This window comes from Onthophagus taurus, chromosome 6 (assembly GCF_036711975.1).
Source record: "Onthophagus taurus isolate NC chromosome 6, IU_Otau_3.0, whole genome shotgun sequence".
NCBI classification, from domain to species: domain Eukaryota; kingdom Metazoa; phylum Arthropoda; class Insecta; order Coleoptera; family Scarabaeidae; genus Onthophagus; species Onthophagus taurus.
Window position 1 is genome coordinate 23708636 of NC_091971.1, and position 24165 is coordinate 23732800.

Here is a 24165-nt window from a genome sequence, read left to right on the forward strand (position 1 = left end):
AATTAATTTTTGAATAGATTTTGTTAGTTGAAGAAATAAGTACTTATCATTTTTTAATTACGTCCAATTCACCAAGAAATTCTTTTGTTATGTTTTTTATAAATGATTATAAGATGGTGGGGTAGATAATTTAATACTTTATTAATATTTGATATATTGAACTATTGAAAGTTAAAAACACTACAGGTTTATCAGGTGAAGTTGTAAATCTTTTGACAAATTAAGCCGATTTCATCATACTGGTGCAACTTCACCTGATAAAGTCAAGGACGCTTGCGACCGAGGCGCTCCAATATAATGACCAGTTTCAGGCTGATTTAATCTCGGCCGCAAACGATCTCGGTTTTATCATGTGAATATCTCAGTGATAAATATTACATCAACCTGAAACTGGTCATTATATAGGTTGCAACTTCACCTGATAAAATCAAGGCCGCTTGCAACGGAGGGCTCCCAATATGATGATCAGTTTTAGGTTGATATGACATTAAACACTGACCCTCGGCTGCAAGCAACCGCGATTTTACAAGGAGAAATTGTAAATCCTTTGACTAATTATTACATCAACCTGAAACTGGTCATCATTTTGGTGCAACTTCACAGGATAAAGTCGAGGCAGCTTGCTATTGATGGCTCCCTATATGACGATCAGTTTCCGGTTGATATTATAATGTTAAACAGTGTACCTCAATCAGTGTACCATAAGATGAAGTTATAACTGCTTTAATTAATCCGAGGCTTGCTGATAAATATTATATTAACCTGAAACTGGTCATCATATTGGTGCAACTTCACCTGATAAAGTCAAGAAGGCTTGCGACCGAGGCGCTCCAATATAATGATCAGATTCAGGCTGATATAATGTTAATCACTCAGCCTCGGCCGCAAACGATCTCAGTTTTATCATGTGAAGTTGTAAATCTTTTGACAAAATAAGCCGAGGTTGCTTGTGGCTGAGACTCAGTGATAAATATTACATCAACCTGAAATTGGTCATTATATTGGTTGCAACTAAACCTGATAAAATCTAGGCCGCTTGCAACGGAGGGCTCCCAATATGATGATCAGTTTTAGGTTGATATGACATTGAACACTGATCCTCGGCTGCAAGCGACCTCGGTTTTACAAGGAAATAATGTAAATCCTTTGACTAATTAAGTCGAGATCGCTTGCGGCCGAGGTTCGCTGATAAATATTACATCAACCTGAAACTGGTCATCATTTTGGTGCAACTTCACCGGATAAAGTCGAGGCAGCTTGCTATTGATGGCTCCCTATATGACGATCAGTTTCCGGTTGATATTATAATGTTAAACAGTGAACCTCAGATTTATAAGATGAAGTTGTAACTGCTTTAATTAATCCGAGGCTTGCTGATAAATATTATATTAACCTGAAACTGGTCATCATTTTGGTACAACTTCACCTGATAAAGTCAAGGACGCTTGCGACCGAGGCGCTCCAATATAATGACCAGTTTCAGGCTGAAATAATGTTAATCACTCAGCCTCGGCCGCAAACGATCTCAGTTTTATCATGTGAAGTTGTAAGTGTTTTGACAAAATAAGCCGAGGTTGCTTGTGGCCGAGACTCAGTGATAAATATAACATCAACCTGAAACTGGTCATTATATTGGTTGCAACTTCACCTGATAAAATCAAGGCCGCTTGCAACGGAGGGCTCCCAATATGATGATCAGTTTTAGGTTGATATGACATTAAACACTGACCCTCGGCTGCAAGCAACCTCGATTTTACAAGGAGAAATTGTAAATCCTTTGACTAATTAAGTCGAGGTCGCTTGCGGCTGAGGTTTGCTGATAAATATTACATCAACCTGAAACTGGTCATCATTTTGGTGCAACTTCACCGGATAAAGTCGAGGCAGCTTGCTATTGATGGCTCCCTATATGACGATCAGTTTCCTGTTGATATTATAATGTTAAACAGTGAACCTCGGCCGCAAATGACCTCAGATTTATAAGATGAAGTTGTAACTGCTTTAATTAATCCGAGGCTTGCTGATAAATATTATATTAACCTGAAACTGGTCATCATATTGGTGCAACTTCACTTGATAAAGTCGAGGCCGCTTAACGAATGTTATGTCAAAATTTTTATATACATAGTGTGTCAAATGTCTGGAATATAGCCAATAACTACGCCATTTGTGGTTTTAAAAAAAAATGTTTCAAATACAAGTTTCTTTATTAATCATGACGCATTTTTTGGCGATATTTGCTTGTTTGTATTGTTTTTTGTTATTTTAATTAAGATGCATATATTTTTTTTGCATTCTGTGATAGATGATAAGTCCCTCTATGCGATGAACATATCAAATCATATGGTTGTATAAGAAAAAAATCGAGAAAAAATGCGTTTTTTGAAAGTCTTAAATTAGCTAATTACAATCAAAGTAGGCGCCGAAATAACGCCGTTGACAGCTTTAAATGTCAAAAAATTGACAGTCAATCACAACCATATGATTTGATATGTTCATCGCATAGATGGACTTATCCTCTATAAAAGTATGCAAAAAAAAAATTGCATACCATTTAAAATAACAATGTTGGTTGCCATAGCAACAAAACAAAGAACAAAGAACAATGTAAAGAAGCAAGTATCGTCAAAAAATACGCTACAATTAATAAAGAATTTTTTATTTGAAACATTTCTCTTTAAAACCACAAATGGCGAAGTTATTGACTATATTCCAGACATTTGACACACTCTGTATATTTCACCTTATACAGGGTGTATCTGAATGACTGCAACAAGCTTCAAAGGGTGATTCTTTCGTGAATTTTAAGGGTACTTTAATATATGAACCATGGGCGACTTCGGCTCCCCTAAAGAGCTACGCCTCTCCAAAAATGGCGAAAAATTTTGGTTTAATTTTTTTTTCTCGAGAACTATAAACACCAGGAAAATGAAATTTGGGGAATAAGTTTAGCTCATAATAGGGCATGTTTCTAGCTTATTTGTACTTTCAATGTTCCCTTCTAAGTTACTAAACGTTACTAAACTTAACGTTCTAGTAACTAAACTAAATTAATTTTTGTATAAAGTACAGCTTAACAGTTAGTGTTTGCTTAATTAATTTTTTTCTCAAAAATTATTAAATTTTCGAAAAACATCAGAGAGACAAAAAAGTTTTAGAATATTTTCATCTATCTAAATAAAATTTTTCCAATGTATTTATCACCTTCATAAAAAAAATTTAGACAAAAATTGAACGAGGGTGGTTACGTTTAGTAACTTAGAAGGGAATATTGATATTTATGGTTTTTGAGAAAAAAAGATTCAACCAAAATGTTCCCCCATTTTTGGAGTGGCGTAGCTCCTGAGGGGAGCCGAAGTCGCCCATGGTTCATATATTAAAGTACTTTTAAAATTTACTAAAGAATTACATCCCTGTATAGTGTTCTGTCAACTAGAGGAGGTGTATTTGTGCAGTCAGTTATTAGTATTAATAAATTTAATAATTATTTTAACTGACATTATAATATTAGCTCTCAATAAGTATTTGACATTGTAGATATAATAATTATAAATTTAATTGAAGGCACGGTATTTAAGGACATTGTTTAATGACGCTATCTAAGGGTGGAATTTAATTCTATTTTCATGCGGAATGTGTCAACATATTTAACATATTAACTGTCAGTTTTAAAATCTTTGTAAATATGATAAAAAGGACAAGCTACCATAAATTTTCCATCAATTACAATTAATTTTTTTCTTCAATTATAAAAAAATAACAAAAAAATCTTGTGCAATTTACTTCTTTTTTTAACTTTTAATAACTATAAACTACTTATATTTAAAAAAGAAAGAAGTGTAAAAAAACTATTAAAGTCTATCGATTAAACGTAATTTGAATAGTGCGTACTTATACCAAGGTCCTCATAAATTTTAATAGTCACCTCAATTATGCTCGGACTCTCGACGTGGTCGTCGTCGTGGTCGGGGACGCAACACATTCATTGGTTGACCGTCTTTAACGCTATACCGAACTTTGATCAGAAATCCAATCAAGAATCTGATACTACTAGAAATCCGATAAGAATCTATAAAAATTAAAACGTTTCCCCTTTTTCTTATTAATTGTTATTGTCATTTCGCAATTTCCAAGAAAAATAACATCAAAAAAAAGTCTGAGTAACAAAGGACGAAATGATTAAATGCATTAAAAACATTTTAGATATCAAATAAAAATAACGTTTTTTAAGTACTTTCATAAGTACGTGGCTTTTACGAAGTCTTTTTTTTTAATTTTAAAAAGAAATTCTTCTAGCTAATCTCTCTCTTTACATGGATGAAAGATAAAAAGATAAGGTGTCTTAAGATGAAAAATAATACGATAAAAATTTTATTAAAAAAAAAAATGTTGAAATGAACGTAAAGATAACGAGAACCATTTATTATTTTTTGCAACGACAAAAAAATAATAATAATAATGAAAAGTATAAAGGTGAAATCAATGTTAAATCGAGGAAAAAAAGCAGAAAAATGGTTTGAAAAGTTATCGCGTATGTTATTTAGAATATTTTCTAGTTCTGTGTAGAAAACTGCAAAGCTTCTTTAGTTGGTTATTCCAAATAGTCGAACTCTTGAGATAACACATCGAAAGTATGCGGTAATTGTTGCACTTTTTTTTAAAAATTCAGTATTCCAAATGGAATTTTTTCGAAAGTCAAGTATTCGTATTTAACTTTTCGACGCTGAGCAAAAATAACAATGACAAGTATTTTCTTTTGTGTCGTCGTCAAATTTGCCACGTAACCATTTCCGAGTTCTTTATAAATTGATCAAAAGAAGTATTTTAATAATGTACTAAAACTTATAAAAAAAAATTAAATAACCTTGTATCAAATTTTATGTTGGTCAATTAACTTTTACATAATTCATCACTTTACTATATCATTAGTATATATAAAATCATTTCTTTGACATTTGCAATATCAAATCATCTCAAAGTCTTTGGATTTTCTTTTATGTTTAAGATGATTTTCTTAGTTTGATTGTTGTATAACAAGTTGAAAATTCTTGAAAATTTTCTTATTCTAAGAATACCAAGGTGATTAAGTCAGAGTGATTCAATGCGACGGTCTGTGCCCAAAATTTTGGCCGCATGTAAAATCTTGTAGGCGTCAGTTTGAGCTATTTCGCTACTTGTGAGATTTAATTCGAGAATGAAATACTATTTGAAACTCTTTATTGTAGATTTAAATCATCGCACTTAAGACATTGTCATTATTTTAATTTGAAGGAATCTTTTAATACTATCAGTCAGTGTAATTAAAATTTCTATGGCTAGCTGTTTCAAATGGCAATACATAAATGAATATAAAGATTCGATATTGTTGAGAGGCAATAATAACAATTTTAATAAATATTAATATTTGTGAAGTTTTGAAGAGAACTACTTTTTATTAAACTAAAACTAGAACTAACACTGTACCTAAAACCTACCTTCTTAAGAGCCGTACGGCTAAACCCGAATGTTTCTAGTTCTAGGCCTAATGTTAGTTGTAGTTCTAGTTGTTAATCAGCGCCAGGTTTTATACTAGCACTGTCACTATAATTAACACTATATCTAGAACTAGAATTATTCGGGTTTAGCCGTCTTAAGAAACGCACGGCTAAACCTGAATGTTTGTAGTTCAAGGTCTAGTGTTAGTTGTAGTGATAGTGGTGGTGTTAGTTCTAGTTTTAGTTGTTATTCAGCGCTAGGTTGTAACACTAGACTTTGAACTAGAAACAATCTCTCAATACGACTAAGGGCCGATCTTACAAGTATTGGTATAATCAGTGGAATAGTTATTCCCAGAATAATTTATTCTCGGCATTAATTTAACGAATGCGCCTTATAAAGTCTTTCTTATGCCAGAATAGTTATTGCAATGGTTGGTTGAAGTTGGTAATACTGTGGGTATAACGCGCAGCGCGCATGTGGTTTGTTTACGTTTAGCGACTGTCAAATTGATCAGCGGTGTTTACCATTATTCTGTTTCATTTTCATTTTACGTCCTTACGAATATGAATGTGGACGTAGATGTGTTAGACTCCGATAATGATGACGAGATTAGTCATTTAGACGTTCGAAACAATCTAAAATACGGTAAAAGTGCCTTATTACTAGTCCGTTTATAATTACTCTATGTACAGTCATGTTCGCGGGAAATGCACACTCAAGGTCAAGCGCTGTTGTGAGATCCGACATGCCGCTGGCTAAACGGGCTGAGCCGAGCGCACACGAAGCTCGTGGCTCGTAAGTGTTCTGCTCAACCCGTTTAGCCAGCCGAGCTAGCGGCATGTCGGATCTCACAACAGCGCTTGACCTTGAGTGTGCATTTCCCGTGAACATGACTGTACTTATGTACTTCTTCTCAGGGTAAATTATTTAGAAACCTTATCAGAAGACCAGTTTAAGATGCCATTTAGGTTAACCAAAAATACAATCCACGTTATTCTTGATCAAATTAGAGGGCCAACCTCATCTAGGACTAATAGAAACCAGAAACCGATTACCAGTGAAATGAAGCCCCTGCTGACGTTACGGTTTTACGCTTCTGGTTCTATGCTCCTTACAATGGCAGATTTTGTTGGCATCAGCAAAGCATCTGCTGGACAGATCGTAAAGGCTGTGACGTTGGCAATCGCATCGTTAAGGCTACAATATATTTTTATGCCTCAAAATCTGAGGCTCTCAAAAACGGGATAGCGTTAAGTTGCAATTTTATCGCATAGCAAAATTTCCGTATGTCATAGGTGCTATTGACTGTACCCATGTGCGCATTCAGTCCCCAGGTGGCGGAAATGCGGAATTATATCGTAATCGCAAAGGATTTTTCTCGTGCAAACTGTTGCTGATGCTAAATTAAAAATTAATAAGTGCTTGTACTTTTAGACAAGGCCCAATAAAGATTCTGTTTCTTCGTAACTGTAATTTGCATATCCCACACGTTTTTTTTTATTTGTAGAAGCCATTTCATACAATATTTATTACGTCTGATTGATTATAATCAATTTCAAACAGTCTGTGACTTATTCCTAGTATAAGCTATTCACGTTGAAATGCACGGTATAGCTATCCTGCGCCGTATACCGTTACTTATGCTATACGCCGGTATTGTAAGACGTTTATTCTAGTGTTACCAACATTTAGTTATTCTTGGTATATGGAGCGGTATAAACTGTTTTGTAAGATCGGCCCTAAACCCGAATGATTCTAGTTCTAAGTCTAATGTTAGTTCAATAAGAATATACAACAATCTAGCGCTGAAGAACAACTAAAACTAGAGCTAACACTAGCACTAGAATTAACAGTAGACCTAGAACTAGAAAAATTCGGATTTAGCCGTCTTAAGAGACGTACGGCTAAACACGAATGTTTCTAGTTCAAGAACTAGTGTTAATTCTAGTTTTAGTTAATTGAAAAATATACAATAATCAAAAGCTGAATAACAACTAAATCTAACACTAACACTAGCATTAGACCTAACACTAGACCTAGAACTAGAAACATTCAGGTTTAGCCGTGCGTCTCTTAACATGGCTATTTCTAGAATTTCTAGGTTCAAGGATTTTGTGTATGTTATTCAACGGTAGATTCTTGTATATTTTTTATTAAAGTAAAACTAGAACTAACACTAGACGTAAAACTAGAAAGTTTCGGGTTTAGCCGTACATCTCTAAAGACGGCTAAACTCGAATGTTTTTAGTTCAAGGTCTAATGTTAGTTCTAGAGATAGTGTTAAGTTAATTGTGGTTTTAATTGTTATTCAGTGCCAAGTTGCTGTATATTTTAAACTGTTGGAACTTGTTTCTGAAGAAGGTTATAGTGCTAGTTCTAATTCAAGTTCAGAGTTCAATATAATACATTAACAGTAATAAAAGTAGTAAATCCACGCATATGGGTTAATTTATATGGATTTAATACAAAAAAAGTAAATAATAAAATTGGGATAATAAATTTTAAATTTAATAACTTTCAACTTAAGCTATCTTTTGCCCGGCGATCTTTTCTATCTGTAATTGCGGACACACAGTCCGCTGCATGTGACTTTGTAAACGCGTGTATTGGAAGATTAATTAAAAAATTAAGTGTTTATTTATTTTTAGGGATCCATCTAAAGAAAAGTTGTTGGCTCACGTGAAGACTCATTACGTGACATCATCGTCGTCTACGTTAAACGACGGCGAAAAAAGCGTTGTTGATCAACATCATCAACAGCAGTCACCAACGAACCACCAACAACCCAATCCGGCTGACCACCAGCAGCTAGACGAGGCAAGTGTAGGTGGTGGGTATTCACGATTGCAAGCGCCATTTCGTTGTGGCCACTGCCAACAGGTATCGAATTGGAAGCATGTCATCCAGGTATACTAACCCATTGCTTTTGCCTTTTCCATCTCTAACAAAGTACAAAAAATAACACACTCAAAAAATACATAATCATGATACAAGAAATATAAAAATGAATTAATAATCCATTTATTCATGTTTTGACACAATAATAAAATATAATCATTCTTAATCTTTTGAACGTTAACTTATTGTCGTCTAGATTTAGAAATTCTTTTGTCTACTCAAAAAAACATTTAATTTATGTTTGAGACTTAATACTTTGATAACATGAAACAAAAAAGAACAAGGGATGTGACGTTTTGATAGTTTATCTATTAATCTTTTTTCTAATTTTATCTGTTTTATCAAGAAATTGCTTAGAAACAATATTAAACAAGTATTGTGAAAGTAATTTATCTTTAAAACTATACAGTAAAATAAAATTACTCCAAATTAATAATATCTAGATAACCATAAATTTATTGTTGCCAACAACCAAAATATAATCTAAAAGATTAAAATTAGAATGAAAATAGCAAATAGATTTAATAAAAAACTATGTTTTTTAAGTAATTTTGAAGACAAAAAAGTATCAATTTGCAAGGTTTCGATATTAAACTCATTAATTATTTAAAAAATTACGTAACATCTCGTTCGAATTGAACTTGAAATGTTGAGTGGAATACTAACGACAGGAAATCAATTTTTATTTGAACAACAAACATGAATAACATCTTCACTCCATATACATCCATAATTGTTTTATAACAACTAAGTATTTATTTCATGTATTTCCTCAAAAGCTATCATTTTTTGTTTACAAATTTATTTTTAATTCTTTAACACACCTTTTTCATTTTTATGAGTAATATTTTATAGGAAATGAATTCGCATAAAAAGAGTAATATATTAAATCACAATCAATCTTTAAAATTATTTAAAAATTACGCGTTAAAATATTGAAAAATATTACAGGGTCAAGAAATTCCATCTCAAAAATTACAATAGTTTTGCATACTATACAGGGTGATTCACATAAGAACCGACACAGAGCAGGGACATGTAGAGGACAATAAATGAAGATGATTTAATGCAACTTATTTCTATACCAAGTTGTACCCCTGAGGAATTATAGGCCTTCAAAGTTGGGTCTTAAATTTTTAAAACATTGAATATCTTCGTAATACATAAAGCTAGAAAAACCAAATTTGGTATACGTTATGAGTGTACCGAGGGTATTAATTGGTAGGGGGCATTTCAAAGGGTTGTTTAAGGGTCATGGTTCCCTAAATTTTGGCAGATTTTTTAACCTTTTTGTGGATTTAATACATTATTACCTCATTTCATGTGGAGTTTAATTCTAAAACTTTTTTCCTCTTACTATTTTTAAAAAAACATTGTCGTTTTCATAAAAAACTCAAAAAACTAAAAACGCGTATCTTAATGGTACTTAAAATCATTGAAAATTCAGTAGTCGGCTGTGAAATTGTACGTAATTTGTGGAATAAACTGTTTATTATGAGCTAAAAAGACATCATCCTTAAACAAATTTAGTTTAGGCATAATAATTTTCTAGTGATAAAGAGAAAATCCCCAAAATGTCACTTTTGGTTTTTAAATCGATCATAACTCAAAAATGAAAGGTGATGACGAAAAGTTTTTTAGGAATAAATTGTTTATTATGAACTAAAAAGATATTATTGGTAAACAGATTTTGTTTAGATGTAATGATTTTTTAGTGATAAAGAGAAAATCCCCATAATGTCAAAATTGAGTACTTTTGTTATCAAAATCGATCATTACTCAAAAATTAATTGTGATGGAGATAAGTTTTTTTGAAATAAATTGTTTATTATGAACTAAAAAGACATCATCCATAAATAGATTTGGTTTAGTTATAATGATTTTCTAGTGATAAAGAAAAAATCACCAAAATGTCAAAATTGAGTACTTTTGGTATTAAAATAAATCATAACTCAAAAATTAAAGGTGTTGGAGAAAAGTTTATTTGAAATAAATTGTTTATTATGAACTAAAAGGACAATACTCATAAACAGATTTGATTTAGTTATAATGATTTTCTAATGATAAAAAGAGAAAATCATCGAATTATCAAAATTGAGTACTTTTGGTATTAAAATTGATCATAACTCAAGGATGAAAGGTGATGGAGAAAAGTTTTTTAGGAATAAATTGTTTATTATGAACTAAAAAAATATCATTCATAAACAAATTTAGTTTAGGTATAATGACTTTCTAGTGATAAAGAAAAAATCATCAAAATGTTAAAATTGAGTACTTTTGGTATTAAAATAGATCATAACTCAAAAATTAAAGGTGATGGAGAAAAGCTTATTTGAAATAAATTGTTTATTATGAACTAAAAGGACATTACTCATAAACAGATTTGGTTTAGTTATAATGATTTTCTAATGATAAAAAGAAAAAATCATCGAAATATCAAAATTGAGTACTTTTGGTATTAAAATTGATCATAAGTCGGTTCTTATGTGAATCACCCTGTATATTTTCTGAAAAATCGATTTTTCAAATTTTTTTTAAAAAGAAACCAAGAAAACTAAGAAATTCCCAAAAATTTTAATAGAATTCAAAAAATTGGTCTCAAAAACTAAAAGTGACATTTCATAACTAACTTCGTTATGCAATTGTAATACGTTTGAGTAGAGTATTAGTAAAATCTTCGTAAAATTTTCCACAAAATTGAATCAAGAAATGGGACGATACAATCAGATATTTGTTATTTGCGCAAATAAGGAAAAAATGATATAGAGCAAAATTGTTAGAAATATCCTGTTTTAAATCATGACCATAATTTTATTGTTGCGACATAAGATGTATCATTCATGCTAGTTAGTAGGTAATTTTGTTAGTTTGATTAAAATCACAAGCTGTTAAAATAACAAACTAATTTATAACTTAACTATTGCAGTAGCAATTGAATGGAACCAAATCAAGTTAGGCAATCAATTTGCTTGATTCGTATCTTGTTGACGAGAAACGATTCACACAAATCTTGTGCATATTACGTAACACCGTTGGCATCACTGTTTCTTTCGATTGTCTGATGATCTGCTGCAGTATGCAATATTCCTCTGAACTATAGATTTGAGATTGCTCGTAGAAAAATTCAAATGTTATCAAAAGCAAGCATTCCATTAAATCTCTCCTTTCTCTACGATGAAGTGTTCATCTCGGTATTGGGGTAGATTCATGTGACTTGGTAATCGATGTTGGACCTAATCTTATCGCTATTCATATGATAATTCGGTTCTCGTTTTATTTTTAGTCTTAGTCTTAGGTTTGCTAATGGCATTGTACAACTGTCTTATTTGCCGATCTCGTCCCCATTTCTGTCATGTATTTGATACGCATACTTTCTTTTTGAAATACAATTTATATCAACCAAAAAAAGTCAAAACTGATTGTTTTAATATATTACCGATGTCCCTTGATTAATGGTTTGTTTATTCACGGGAACATTTAACTCAAAAAATTCTTACGTGTTGTTTTCGCTCAAAAATATTCAATGCTGATTGACCAAACTTCAATTCACTGATCATCAAAAACATCAAGAATCAAAAAGTCTTTCGTGTAGATCTATACTTTTATCAGTACTATTTAAGCAATCTTTAAAGATTTCCACTATTCTTCCAGCTTAATTTTGACATTTTTGATACTCTTGCTGTCCATTGTCAGTCACTAACATTTCCGATAAACCAAATTACGCAAACAACACTTTTTTGACAGAAGCGATCCTAATGTTAACACATTTCTTAAATTTCTATTCATTTAGTATACACATACGCAAAGATCACCTACATTTTCCTTTCGAATGGTTCAAAATCTAGATCAGACTACCGATAGTGTATTCTAGGTGTAAAGACCTATGTGTTAACTGTTTTATTTTCTGCTTTGACATGTGTCGTACACTTGGACATACTTTAGGCTATATCTATAGCTTTGTTCGTTGGGTCTTCCCTACTCTGCACGATATGGCATTAATATAACGTCATAGTGCAATTAAGTGTAAGTAAGTACAAGGTTATGTCAACTGAGTGCAGGTTAGAAAAGTGTGTATCTAAAGCGTGGTCGCAACGAACAGGTTTTTATCAAGAAAGTGAAATGGACGAACAGGAGATTGTCAGCGAAATAGTTTTCATTTCTTCGATTAACTCCTGCCTTTGTTTAAATTTCATTTCCTCATTTTCCTTTTTAAATTTAAACAATGTTTGTATTTCTTGAATCACCACTTGGTCAGTTACAAGATACCTTGTACTTAATTGATTGATAAATTGAGGAACCGAAACGTTCGAAGATCCTGCAATTGGTTCATCTTCTATGCATTTTTCTATTGCATAATCTGGTTTTCGCTTTTTTCCCATATCATCGATATTCCCCATTGTCGAGCTCCCTAAGGTACAAATGGGTTGTATAGAGGGACGCTTTGCTAAAATATCCTGGTAAACGAGATAAAGCATCAACTATCTTCTTTTCTTTTTCCAGTTTGTAGGTAATGTCATAGATATAGCTATTTAAAATCATAGCCCATCAAAATAGATGGTTGTTAACGATCTTTTCTCTATTAGTTTCTCTATTCGTACTGAAATTTTGTTCGAAAGGTTTATCAGTTTATAATACAAAATATCTACGATATAAAGATTGATGGAATTTAGTAACGGCATAAATCAGAAAATATCGCCGGTAGTATAGGACCTATAATTAAAATGTTCTTTATGCCGTAATACTGTTTCAAATTCTTATCCGACGCATCCCTCTATTTGTTAAGCTATTTTTCATCTCATTATCACTTTATCATTATTTTGAGTCCATTTTAATTTTTTTTAAGCGATGTAATGGATCACATTTACTTTTTTCTTAATTAATAATTTTAATCCGTCCTTTATTGCCGTCATATGATCTGTGGTAGTATGTGATCCTGTTCTATTTATTTTATCTCCTAAATATTTAACTTCATCTGCACCATGTAGATTTTATTTCCTGTCTTATGATTCCTACTTCTTGTAATCTAGATAATACTTATTTACTGCGTGCAAAATGTTTATTTGTCGGATGTTGTTATCAAAATGTTATCTAGATAGCACATGACACCTGATATTCAAGACAGTATTTGATCTTTCTTTAAAATAAGAACGGTACGTATGAAATACAAAAAAGAAGCGTAGATCAATTTTTGAAAAAATATATTCCACACCGCACTTTATTGTAGTGATTGATGAGTTGCTGGTTTTAACACTTATTCTTGTATTAATTTGTTTAGTAGCACAATTACATATTTTTGTAATTCCCATGGTTATAAAATCTGTGCTATATGTTTTCGGACAGTACAAATTATTTAATAAAATAATTACATGTACTCATGTAAAACTTTATTCAAGATAACTAGGAACTTTCGGGTTATGCCATGCGTCTATTAAAACACTGTTTGACGTTTCAGATGCCATGTTGCTATTGATGTTATTCTGATAACTATAAATTTCTATGGCCTCACATGCGAAGTTCTGTCTAGTATGCCATACATAGTAATTCCAATACTTACACGACCCGCTGTAGACTATTGATCCCTTTAATGGAAGAAGTTTTTAAAGGCGTTTCTTCAAGCAGCTCCATATAGAAGTTGGCAATGATTAACTGGTGATTACGGTGATCCCATGACTGCTCGACAGGCAGAACTCTACAAGTTATTATATTGTTAGTAGAGTCTCCGTAATCTCCCTGGTATGAATTTTCTTATGTCGTAGACCTTCTTACTAGTACTTTGGTAAAACGTAATTCGAAGCTAATTAATATGTTATGTGGATCTAGGGAAATATTGCGAAATAATTAGAAGATGTGTTGAATCTTTAACGTAATACTCGTAATTTTCGATAATACTTTGGGAGTTTTGCAAACTTGTATGTAGGTGAGTTAATTGCGTTGACGATAGGTCGCAGTGGAATGTTTGGCTTATAGATTTTTGATTAAGCATATATCCTGGTGGTCCTAGTGCTTATAAAAACAGGCTTTTCTGTTTCTGCGATGGAATTCGTCAACTTAATTAAGTTCATCGTCCAAACTATTTATTCCTTGGGATCCTTTCTAATTTTACTGGACTTGATGAAGGATTCTCCTAGAATTACAAAATATGCTGCATGTTTTCTTAATTATCCACAAGTTGGTAACTCATAAAATTCTTCGTATTCTATGCAAAATACGAGTTTAAACTATATCCTATACAAAATCGTTAAAACAAAGTAAAGAAAAGGAAGTGCTGTTAGAAAGTTATTAACAAAGATTAAACACTACGAAAAGGAGTTATTTTTTAACGATAATGTTATATTTGTGTTAATGTAGAAATAATATTTAAGTTGGCAATAATTGTCAATATTGTCACCATTTGAAGTATGCGAATTATTCAAATACAAATTCAAAAAATGTGGTATTTAAAATCGTTACTCCTCAAAGTTATTTAGCACAAGGAAAGTGGAAAATGTCAGATTTTCCATAAAATACTCATAAAAGAACTTAGATATGTAACGTGTTTAATTATTTCATCTTAAAATTACAAGAAATTAATTGAAAGAGTGTGTTAAAGACTTAATAAATTGTTATAACATTTATTTAACAAAATCCTTTTAACAAATCGCCTTAATTATTGCACGAACACTAAAATCTTAATCACCATATTTTCTGTAAAGTAACAAGTTTGAAAATATGATGTTTAGATGACGACAGTTTCGAATTAAAGTACAGTAAAATCTCGATATTACGGATCTTGTTAGAACGAACAAAATATGTATTTTAAGCCATCCTACTAATATTATCTATTTAATATATCAGTATATTTAAATATAAATGTTAGCGCTCAGGGTATTCCCCGAGTTGTCTATACGATATACAGGTTTCCCCAAAATTAAGGGATAAATTCGGTAAAACCATTAACAACAGTTTGTGGCAAAATGGCTGAGACGGGTCTGAAGACTTAAATTTTTTGCAATTATTTGGTATAGATTTCAAATTTTTTCTGCCACTTTTAAACGAGTAATGACGTCATCGATATATTTTTCAAATAGCAATGCCCCATTTCTATTACGGAATATGAAAAAGGATTTTTTTCTCATTGGTTACATAAGAAAATTTTTGAGAAAAATCTTAAAGTTTCATTATTTTCCATTCATTTGAGATAGAAAAATAGTAGTAGCCATGCGTAACCATGGCAACCAACTGTTTTAGATATCAAAAATTAATCATTGCCTAAGGTCCACGTTTACCATCCTCCTGATAAACTATCTAAGAGGTAACTACCATGGTTACAGTGGTTTTAAGCGCTCTCATTGGCTAACAGCGCCAATTTATCTACCGGATAAATTTATCAAGAGGTGGTAAAAGTGGGCCTTAATAAAATATCTGAAGCAACTGGTTACCATGGTTACGCACGGCTACTGCTATTTTTCTACCTCAAATGAATGGCAAATCATGAAACTTTAAGGCAATTTTTCTCGAAAATGTTGGCTAATATTAATTTTGGCTGCACCAAATTCAGAAAAATTTTCATATTCCGTAATAAAAATGGGGGATTGCTGTTTGAAAAAAAAAAGCAATGACGTCATAACTTGTATAAAAATGACTGAAAAAATTTTAAATCCTTAGACCCGTCTCAGCGATTTTTCCATAAACCGTTTATATTGTTTTAACGCATTTATCGGTTACTTTTGGGAAGCACTATACAGGGTGAGTCAGAAAGAATGGGAAATCCGACTACTAGATACCAAAATATATTTAACCTAACATCTCTTATACAAATGTCTTATACAAATTTTGAAGCTTTTTGTACTATTAACATAAAATTTGGTAGTTTTATGTTTTGGAACATGAGAAATACGAATTTGAAACTTGTTTTGTGATTGATCGTGAGAGGGCGCTAGATACACATTGCTCGTTTGATAAATCAAGTCATGACTATTTTGTCAGTTGAGGTATGAGTTGAAAGAGCTTTCAATTCTACACAAAAAAGGTAGTCTTGCTTAAATTGTCTAACTCTACTGGTTTCCAAGTTATCTGCTTTTAATTGTGAATTAATTTTGTTTTTGTACACCAATCCAACGATGCGGAAAATCTTCATTTAAATAAATGCGCACAGGAAGACTATGATGTGGTGGCGCACCGTCCTGCATAAACATATCTTCTTTTAGATGGTCTGGTAGATTATGTAAAAGCTCGTAAAGATGTTCTTCACGAAAACTTAAGTACACACGTCCATTTAATTTGGCAGGAAATTCAAATGGACCAATGAAAATATTGGATATTACACCACATCAAATATTTACTTTAAACTCGTGTTAAAAATGTCTTTTCCTCATAGTATGTGGATTCAGGGCATCCCATAAATGATTGTTTTTCCAGTTGAAAACACCCCGTCTTGTAAACGTCGCTTCATCAGTGAACAGAAAATCAGTGGGGATCTTGCGGTAATAAATTTTGAACGGGAGTATAATGATATGGCCGGATTTTCTTTAAAACTCTATACACTTATGATTGGCTTATTCCGGTTGCAATAATTAATCGTCAGATGCTGACAGATGGATTTTCTGCAACTCGAACCAGGATCTCTTCTTTATTTTTGTCGAACCACTGCTACTTTTAGGACGAAAAGACCCCGTTTCGCCAAGGCGATTGTACAGATTGCTAAGGAAGTTATGATTAGGTTGCCTTCGATTTGGATATAACTCGAAATATCTTGGGCTGCTGCTAAACCATTAAAATTGGTTTGGACAAAACAACAAATCATGTCTCGCATATCACTATTAGAAAACTCGTTATATCGTCGCATTTTCATATTGGTAATAACTTTATTGTTGCTAAAGATGATTATTGCACCCGGAAATTAGAACAATGTTGATAATTAACAAGCAATTGTCGAAACATAAGCGGAAAAATAAGCCAACTTTGCTTATGTTAAAAAATAAAAATTTTAGAAGCAAAAATACATTTAAACATTTAAATGTAAATAATTCGAAAACCGATAAACTTAGCCAATTTAAATAAAGTACCTTTTTTATGTAAAATTGAATGCTCTTTGTGATTTGTAGCTTTTATTGGTCGTAGCTCGACAGTCAAAAAACTTATGATTTGATTTATCAAAGGGGCAGTGTGTATCTACCGCCTTCTACGAACAATTACAAAACAAGTTTCAAATTCGTATTTCTCATGCTCGAAAACATAAAACTATCAAATTTTATAATAATAGTACAAAAAGCTTCAAAATTAGCAAGAAATTTCGAAAAACGAAATCGAAAACCACCGACATTTGAATCGTCATGTTTTGATGTCTAGTGTGTCCGGTATTTGGATTTCCCATTCTTTCTGACTCACCCTGTATAGATCAAGCACGGTAGCTCTAGTTTTAATTGTTATTCAGTGCTAAATTGTTGTATATTTTTCAATTAACTAAAACTAGAACTAACACTAGACCTAGAACTAGAAAGTTTCGGGTTTAGCCGTGTGTCAGTAGATATTTACTGCCTGTGTACTGCCAATGAGGAACTACATACTGCTAATGGAGGATTATATACTACTCATAGAGGGTTGATTACTACTTGCAGAATACTAGTAATAATAATACATTTATTGTCAATCAACATAATATGACTGGATATTGTTGGTAGAAAATTAGATACTACTCATGCAAGACGAAATGTTGCTTATAATAGGATAGATACTGTCGAGAGATGACTAGGTACTGCTTTCAGATAACTACCTATTGCTTACAGTAGACTAAGTGCTGCCGCAAAAGACGAAATTCTGCTAGAAAAGACCACATACTGCTGGTACAAGACAAGATATTACCAATGGAAGACTAGATTCCATTTATAGAAAACTAAAGACTACTGGCTCAAGACTTAATTAATGCAGACAGAAGGCTAAACATCGCCGGCCCAAGATGAGATGTTATCGATGGAAGACTGGATCCTGTTTTTAAAAGGTCTACTCTTCCATAAACAGGAATGCTGATGGAATACTGCGTATGGAAGACTAGATACTGCTTGTGCACCCTGTTGACTGAAGACTAAATAATGCAGGTAGAAAACTAGATACTATTGGCGAAAGACCAAACATTTCCTAATGTTTAATAATAAATACTAAATACTCTTGGTTTGAAGAAACACTACCAATGAAAGACCTGCTTAAAGTAGGCTAGTTACTGTTGGTAGAAGACTAGCTACTACTGGCTGACTGCTAAATAATGTAGACAGAAGACCAGATATCACCGGCACAAGATAAAATACGACTAATGAAAGATCTGCTTGTAGAAGATTATACACTATTGTCAGAAGACTAGATATTGCAAGCAGAAGTGTATATGATGTAATTCGAAACGTTACCTCAAGAAGCCGAAACTTAACCCGAAACTTTCTAGTTCTAGGTCTAGTGTTAGTTCTAGTTTTAGTTTTTATTCAGTGCTAGATTGTTGTATAGCTTTATTGAATTAAAAGTAGAACACTAATCCTAGTACTAGAAACATTCGTGTTTAGCCGTACGTCTTTTAAAACGGCTAAATCCGAATGTTTCTAGTTCTAGGTCTAGTGTTAATTTTAGTGCTAGTGTTAGCTCTAGTTTTAGTTGTTTTTCAGTACAAGATTGTTGTATATTCTTATTGAACTAAAAGTAGAACTAACACTACACTTAGAACTAACACTAGACTTGGTAGTATTAGTTCTTGTTTTAGTTGTTATTGAGCGTTTAATTGTTGTATATTTTTATTGAACTAAAGGTAAAACTAACTAATAAAATACATTCAAACAATTTAAAGTGCAAATTAAAAATTTTTCATATAACGAACTTATATTAATCTGTTATATCGAGCTTTTACTGTATTGTCAAACTTGAATAACTTTATAAATAATATTCATCATATTTGAATTCACATTTACATTTTGAATTTCACTCGTATTCTCATTTACAATTTTTATTTTCACTTTAATTTTTTTTTAATCTGAAGCTTTGCTTTCTTCGAAAAATTCTTGTAATAATTCAAACTAACCTCAAAATTAATAAATATCATCAAAGTACAATGAGATACCGAGCAAAAAACGATTACAATATATTTTTTGAAATAATTTCAATTTAGAATTTACTCAAAGTGTTTTTTTCTTGATTATTTTTTAGCGTCATTGCCGTTTAAAGCACAGCGGCGATATAAGGGTGGTAATCGGAAGTAAAAATGGTCCGGATAAAATCGAGGTTGAAGACGGTCAACAAGAAGACGAAGATTCAATTTTACCGCAAGAAATCGAAATTGATGAATTGGATAAAAACGAAACTCAAGTTACCAGTTGTAGTTTATGTAATTATCACGTCGCGAATCGGAATGAATATATAGAACATTTACGTTTGCACGGTATTAGCGATCCAGAGGATTATTTAAATAATAAAAATGAACGAATTCCCGATTCTGGCGAAATTCCGAAACGTTACCAGTGCACAATTTGTCCATATGATACCAATAGTAAATCACAATTTTCATATCATAAACAGTTTCATAATCACCAAGGTTATCAATATACTTGTAAAACATGCGGTTATAATGTTAGTAAAAGACATCTTCTTCATCAACATATGAAAGTACATGGAAGTAATAATTTTAAGCAACAAAATGGAGGTGATAATAGCGATGATGGGATTTTAGTCGAATTTGAGGAAGTTGAGCAATATGGCGGTGATATTCCATTAGTTTGGGTGTCGAAAAATGGAAAGTTTGCTAAGATGTATAAATGCCGTTATTGTCCTCATGTTAATTTAAGGAAAGTTAACATACAAGACCATGAAAAAATGCACGGAAATCGAGAAAAGAATTCAATGAAATCCTCCAACTCAGAAATTGAGCATCGTTGCCCAGACTGCAATTATGTTTGTAACAACGCTGGTGTTTTATCATCACATTCCAAAGTTCATCAAGGTTTATATGGTAAAATACATGGTCTGGTTGACTCAAAACGTTCGGATGAAGAACAAATTAAAGAAATTAAGGAAATGTTTGGGGGAAATTCCAATAAATATGATAGCGATGAAGAAATGATGGGTTTGGTGATTGATTTTAACGAAGAGAATCAACCGGAAAATAATTTTGAGTCTTCATCATCAGTCTTATATTTCTGCGATAAATGCCCGGCTAGATTTTTAAAAGAAAACGAATTTTTAATACATTTAAAATTCCACGGCGCTCGTCTAATTTATAAATGCGATCATTGTAGTTACACAGCCCGCCAACAACCGCATATTTTAGCTCATAACAACGTTCACAGCGATGAATATCAAAAAAGAACGGCGATTTTTAAAGGTACTTATTGCCCACATCCGGATTATCAGCCCCCAAAAGTATTTAGAAAAGAATTTGGCGGCGAATTCATTAACATTGCTTTAGAAAATAACGACTTAAACAATAAATTAAGTCATATTGACATGGAAAACGAACCCGAATGTTCAATCGCCTTAAATAAAACGATGAAATTTACCCAAAATATTCCTTTATCCGGAACGGAATTGTTTCAACAAAAAAATGAAGCCCAATTAAATTATTCATCCTCAAATCAAAGTTCAAGTCATAATTTGGCGATTCCTTCGAGTTCACGTTCAGATCCGCAATTCGGTTCGTTAATACACGGAAATCCAGACTTTATTTACCCAACTTGCATTAAAAATGGTAAAACGAAAGAAAAACGATATAAATGTCACAAATGTCCGAGTGCCTTTGAAAAACGCGAACAATATAAAATTCATTTAGGTTTGCATGGCGCTAAAAGTAAATATAATTGTTCGAAATGTGATTATTCGGTGAAATATTACGCAAATTACACACAACATATCAAAAAACACCAAATGAATGATGAGGCGGTTTTGAAAAAATCCCCAGAAGAAGATAAAAAGTTTTTTTATTGTACAAATTGTCCTTATTCTAATCAACGTAAAGATTCGTTAGATAATCATATGAAAAAACACGGTTCGAATAATGCTTACACTTGTGAACATTGTGATTATTCGGTGCCACAAGCTCACGTTTTAAGGGACCACACCAAATTACATTTTGCTGAAAAACAAAAAGGAGTCCAGATTGATGGTTATATGGTTTGTGATAATATTAAATTGACATCAAAAAAATTAAATCAATCCGATGATGACGATGAAGATGAAAAAGAAATTGATGATGATGACGAAAACAATGATAGTAGTAGTAATTCGGAAGAAAGTATTGTTTTCGATGAAAAAATGCTGGATGATACAAATTTAGAAGGAGGTGGTAATAATTCAAATAATAATAAAGGGGAAAGGGTTTTTGTAAATCCAGATACGGGAGAATTCGCTGTTGATTTAAGTAAAGTCAATGAAACAACAGCGAATGAAAGTAACGTAGATAGTCAAGTATCTAGTGATAATTAGTAAATTTAATTTTTTTTAATTATTAAAAATTGAGAAAATAATTATTAAAAAAATGAAGTAACCAATGTACAAAACTGTGTTATTAACTTTGCCTTGTAGTAGTCGTAAAAGTATTTTTACAGAGTATTTTTCACAAATCGGAGGTTCTTAGTATTAATTAGATTGATTGATCGATTTAAAAAAAGATTAAAACGATATACTTGTCGTTTTTTTTTAATTACGATCGAAAAATTGAAAAAAGAGTTTTTAATTTTTATTATTATGTTATTTTCTAGTAGTCGTCTTATTAATCGTTATGGGTTTAAAGTAAATTATGCCAAAGCATTTAATGCCAAAATTGCCATACATTTTGTTGTATTTTGTTTATTATTTAAAAATATAATTGAAAAAAAAATAAAATATGGTGTTTTATTTATTTTTTTAATAGTATATTCCGATATAACAGACAAACTATTTTTAAGTCTTACTATTAATATTATTTATTTAATACATCAGTATACTTAAGCATAAATGTTATCGCTCATAGATAGAAATCTCTCTTAAGCTGGCAGGACCATAATGGCAGAACCGATTGAGACCTATTGGATTATTTAGTACATATTTTGTACTAATTTGTACCACCAATAAAAAATTTGTACTTTTTGCCATTAAAGAGAAACTCGTGGCGCTGCTAGCTTAATATTAAGTGGTCCTGCTTAATTTTAAGCAGGACCACTTCAAAAAAAGACGTAAAAAAATAAAACAAAGGTGAGTAGATAATAAATGCCGGTTCTGGACCAGAAGTGCTCCCCCGCTCCCCCTGATCCTGCGCATGCGCGCCGGTAGTGACGTCACGACATCCTTAAGGATCGGTCGACGGTGGCGCCACCTAAGCATCCTTAAGGATCGGTCGACGGTGGCGCCACCTAAGCATCCTTAAGGATCGGTCGACGGTGGCGCGAGAGAAATTAGACAAAATGTTGCTGCTGGTTGTTCGTATGGTGCAAAACGTGTATTTCGTAAACGAGAAATTAATATCGTAAAAATGGATAATTAATTGAATTAGTAAATTTTGTGTTTCTAATAAGACGTTTTTATTTATTTTATAATAGTGTTTATTATTTTTTGAAAATATCATTTGTTGTATTTTTAATTTTTATACTTCACCGTAATATATTTAATATTTTTATTTTTGATTAAATACTTGAAGATAACTTACTTTTTCATTTGGCGGTTTTATTGGAACGAAAGTTTGGCAAAATTTCGACAAAAAAATAAACAATATAATAATTTAAATTAATCAATAAAAAAAGTCTCGTATAACACGGTTTCGATATAGCACGGTACGAACGAACCGTGTTATACGAGGGACGCCTGTACACATTGATCATAGCCATCTTGAAAATTGTCGAAATTTTTGCGAAAATCTTTGTTTTGTATTTCCCGCTTTAATTAATATTAAAAACTTTAATCACCTTCTTAAAAGCAAGAATAAGTAATCTTTTATTATTAATTTATAAAATTAAATTACCATGTTTGTTTTTACAAGGACCATTAAACCTTTATTATTTCGGAGCAATCCGAAATCTTTGATATTTAGGTTATTTTGACAATGATATACCTACGTTGGCTAGCTTGCCTGGCGTCTGTCAGAGATATTTAGGAAAAACGATTTCTGTTTCATTTTTCTTTTCTTTTAGGTTTATTTGGTTATTACTTAAACAACTTTTAACTGCTTGAAACGTTCTATTTTATTTTCAGTTATTTAATTATGTACAAAAACTTTTTGCAGAGAAAATCAACTTAATAATTGTTCAAAGTGTTGTCTGTTATTAGCTAAACAATTTCCAAAAACTTCCCTTTGAATTCCACGGCAAGCTGCAGTAATTCTCTGACGAAGTTCTTCTAAATTTTGAGGTTGAGGGGTAAATACAACAGACTTTAAATGACCCCATAAAAAAAGTCTAATGGCGTCAAATCTGGTGATCTGGCTGGCCATTCTATAGGACCTCTTCGTCCTATCCATCTGTTTGGAAACGTATTATCTAACCACTGTCGTACTGGGAGAACATAGTGAGGAGGAGCTCCGTCTTGTTGAAAATGTAATTCATTCTCATCAAGTAAGGCATTTTCTTCTCTATCCAACTGATTCTCGAGAGCTTCCGTAATTAGTGGATTGATAGTATTTTCTAACATATCCAAGTACACTTCGCCGTTTAAATTTCCATCGATAGACATTGGACCAATCACTTGGTCTCTCAAAATGCCGGCCCATACATTAACTTTTTCAGGATATTGTGTATGCCCTTCTACAGTCAGATGAGAGTTTTCATTACTTCAATATCTGCAGTTATGTTTATTTACAAATCCTTTTAAAGAAAA

At 32.0% G+C, this 24165-nt stretch overlaps 1 protein-coding gene across 6 annotated transcripts in view; it reads left to right on the top strand.

Moving 5' to 3' along the window:
* LOC111415643 (uncharacterized) overlaps positions 1–22203 on the top strand; it is a 77362-nt gene extending 55159 nt beyond the window's left edge. For 4 of the 6 annotated variants that reach the window (XM_071197138.1, XM_023047399.2, XM_023047395.2 and 1 more), the window contains exons 5-6: positions 8127–8385; positions 19537–22203. In XM_071197138.1, coding sequence (XP_071053239.1) covers positions 8127–8385; positions 19537–21804 — 2527 coding nt within the window. In that variant the 3' untranslated portion in view covers positions 21805–22203. The remainder of the gene's footprint in view (positions 1–8126; positions 8386–19536) is intronic. The other 2 variants (XM_023047398.2, XM_023047400.2) reach the window with 2 other exon arrangements.
* Positions 22204–24165: the final 1962 nt, after the last annotated feature.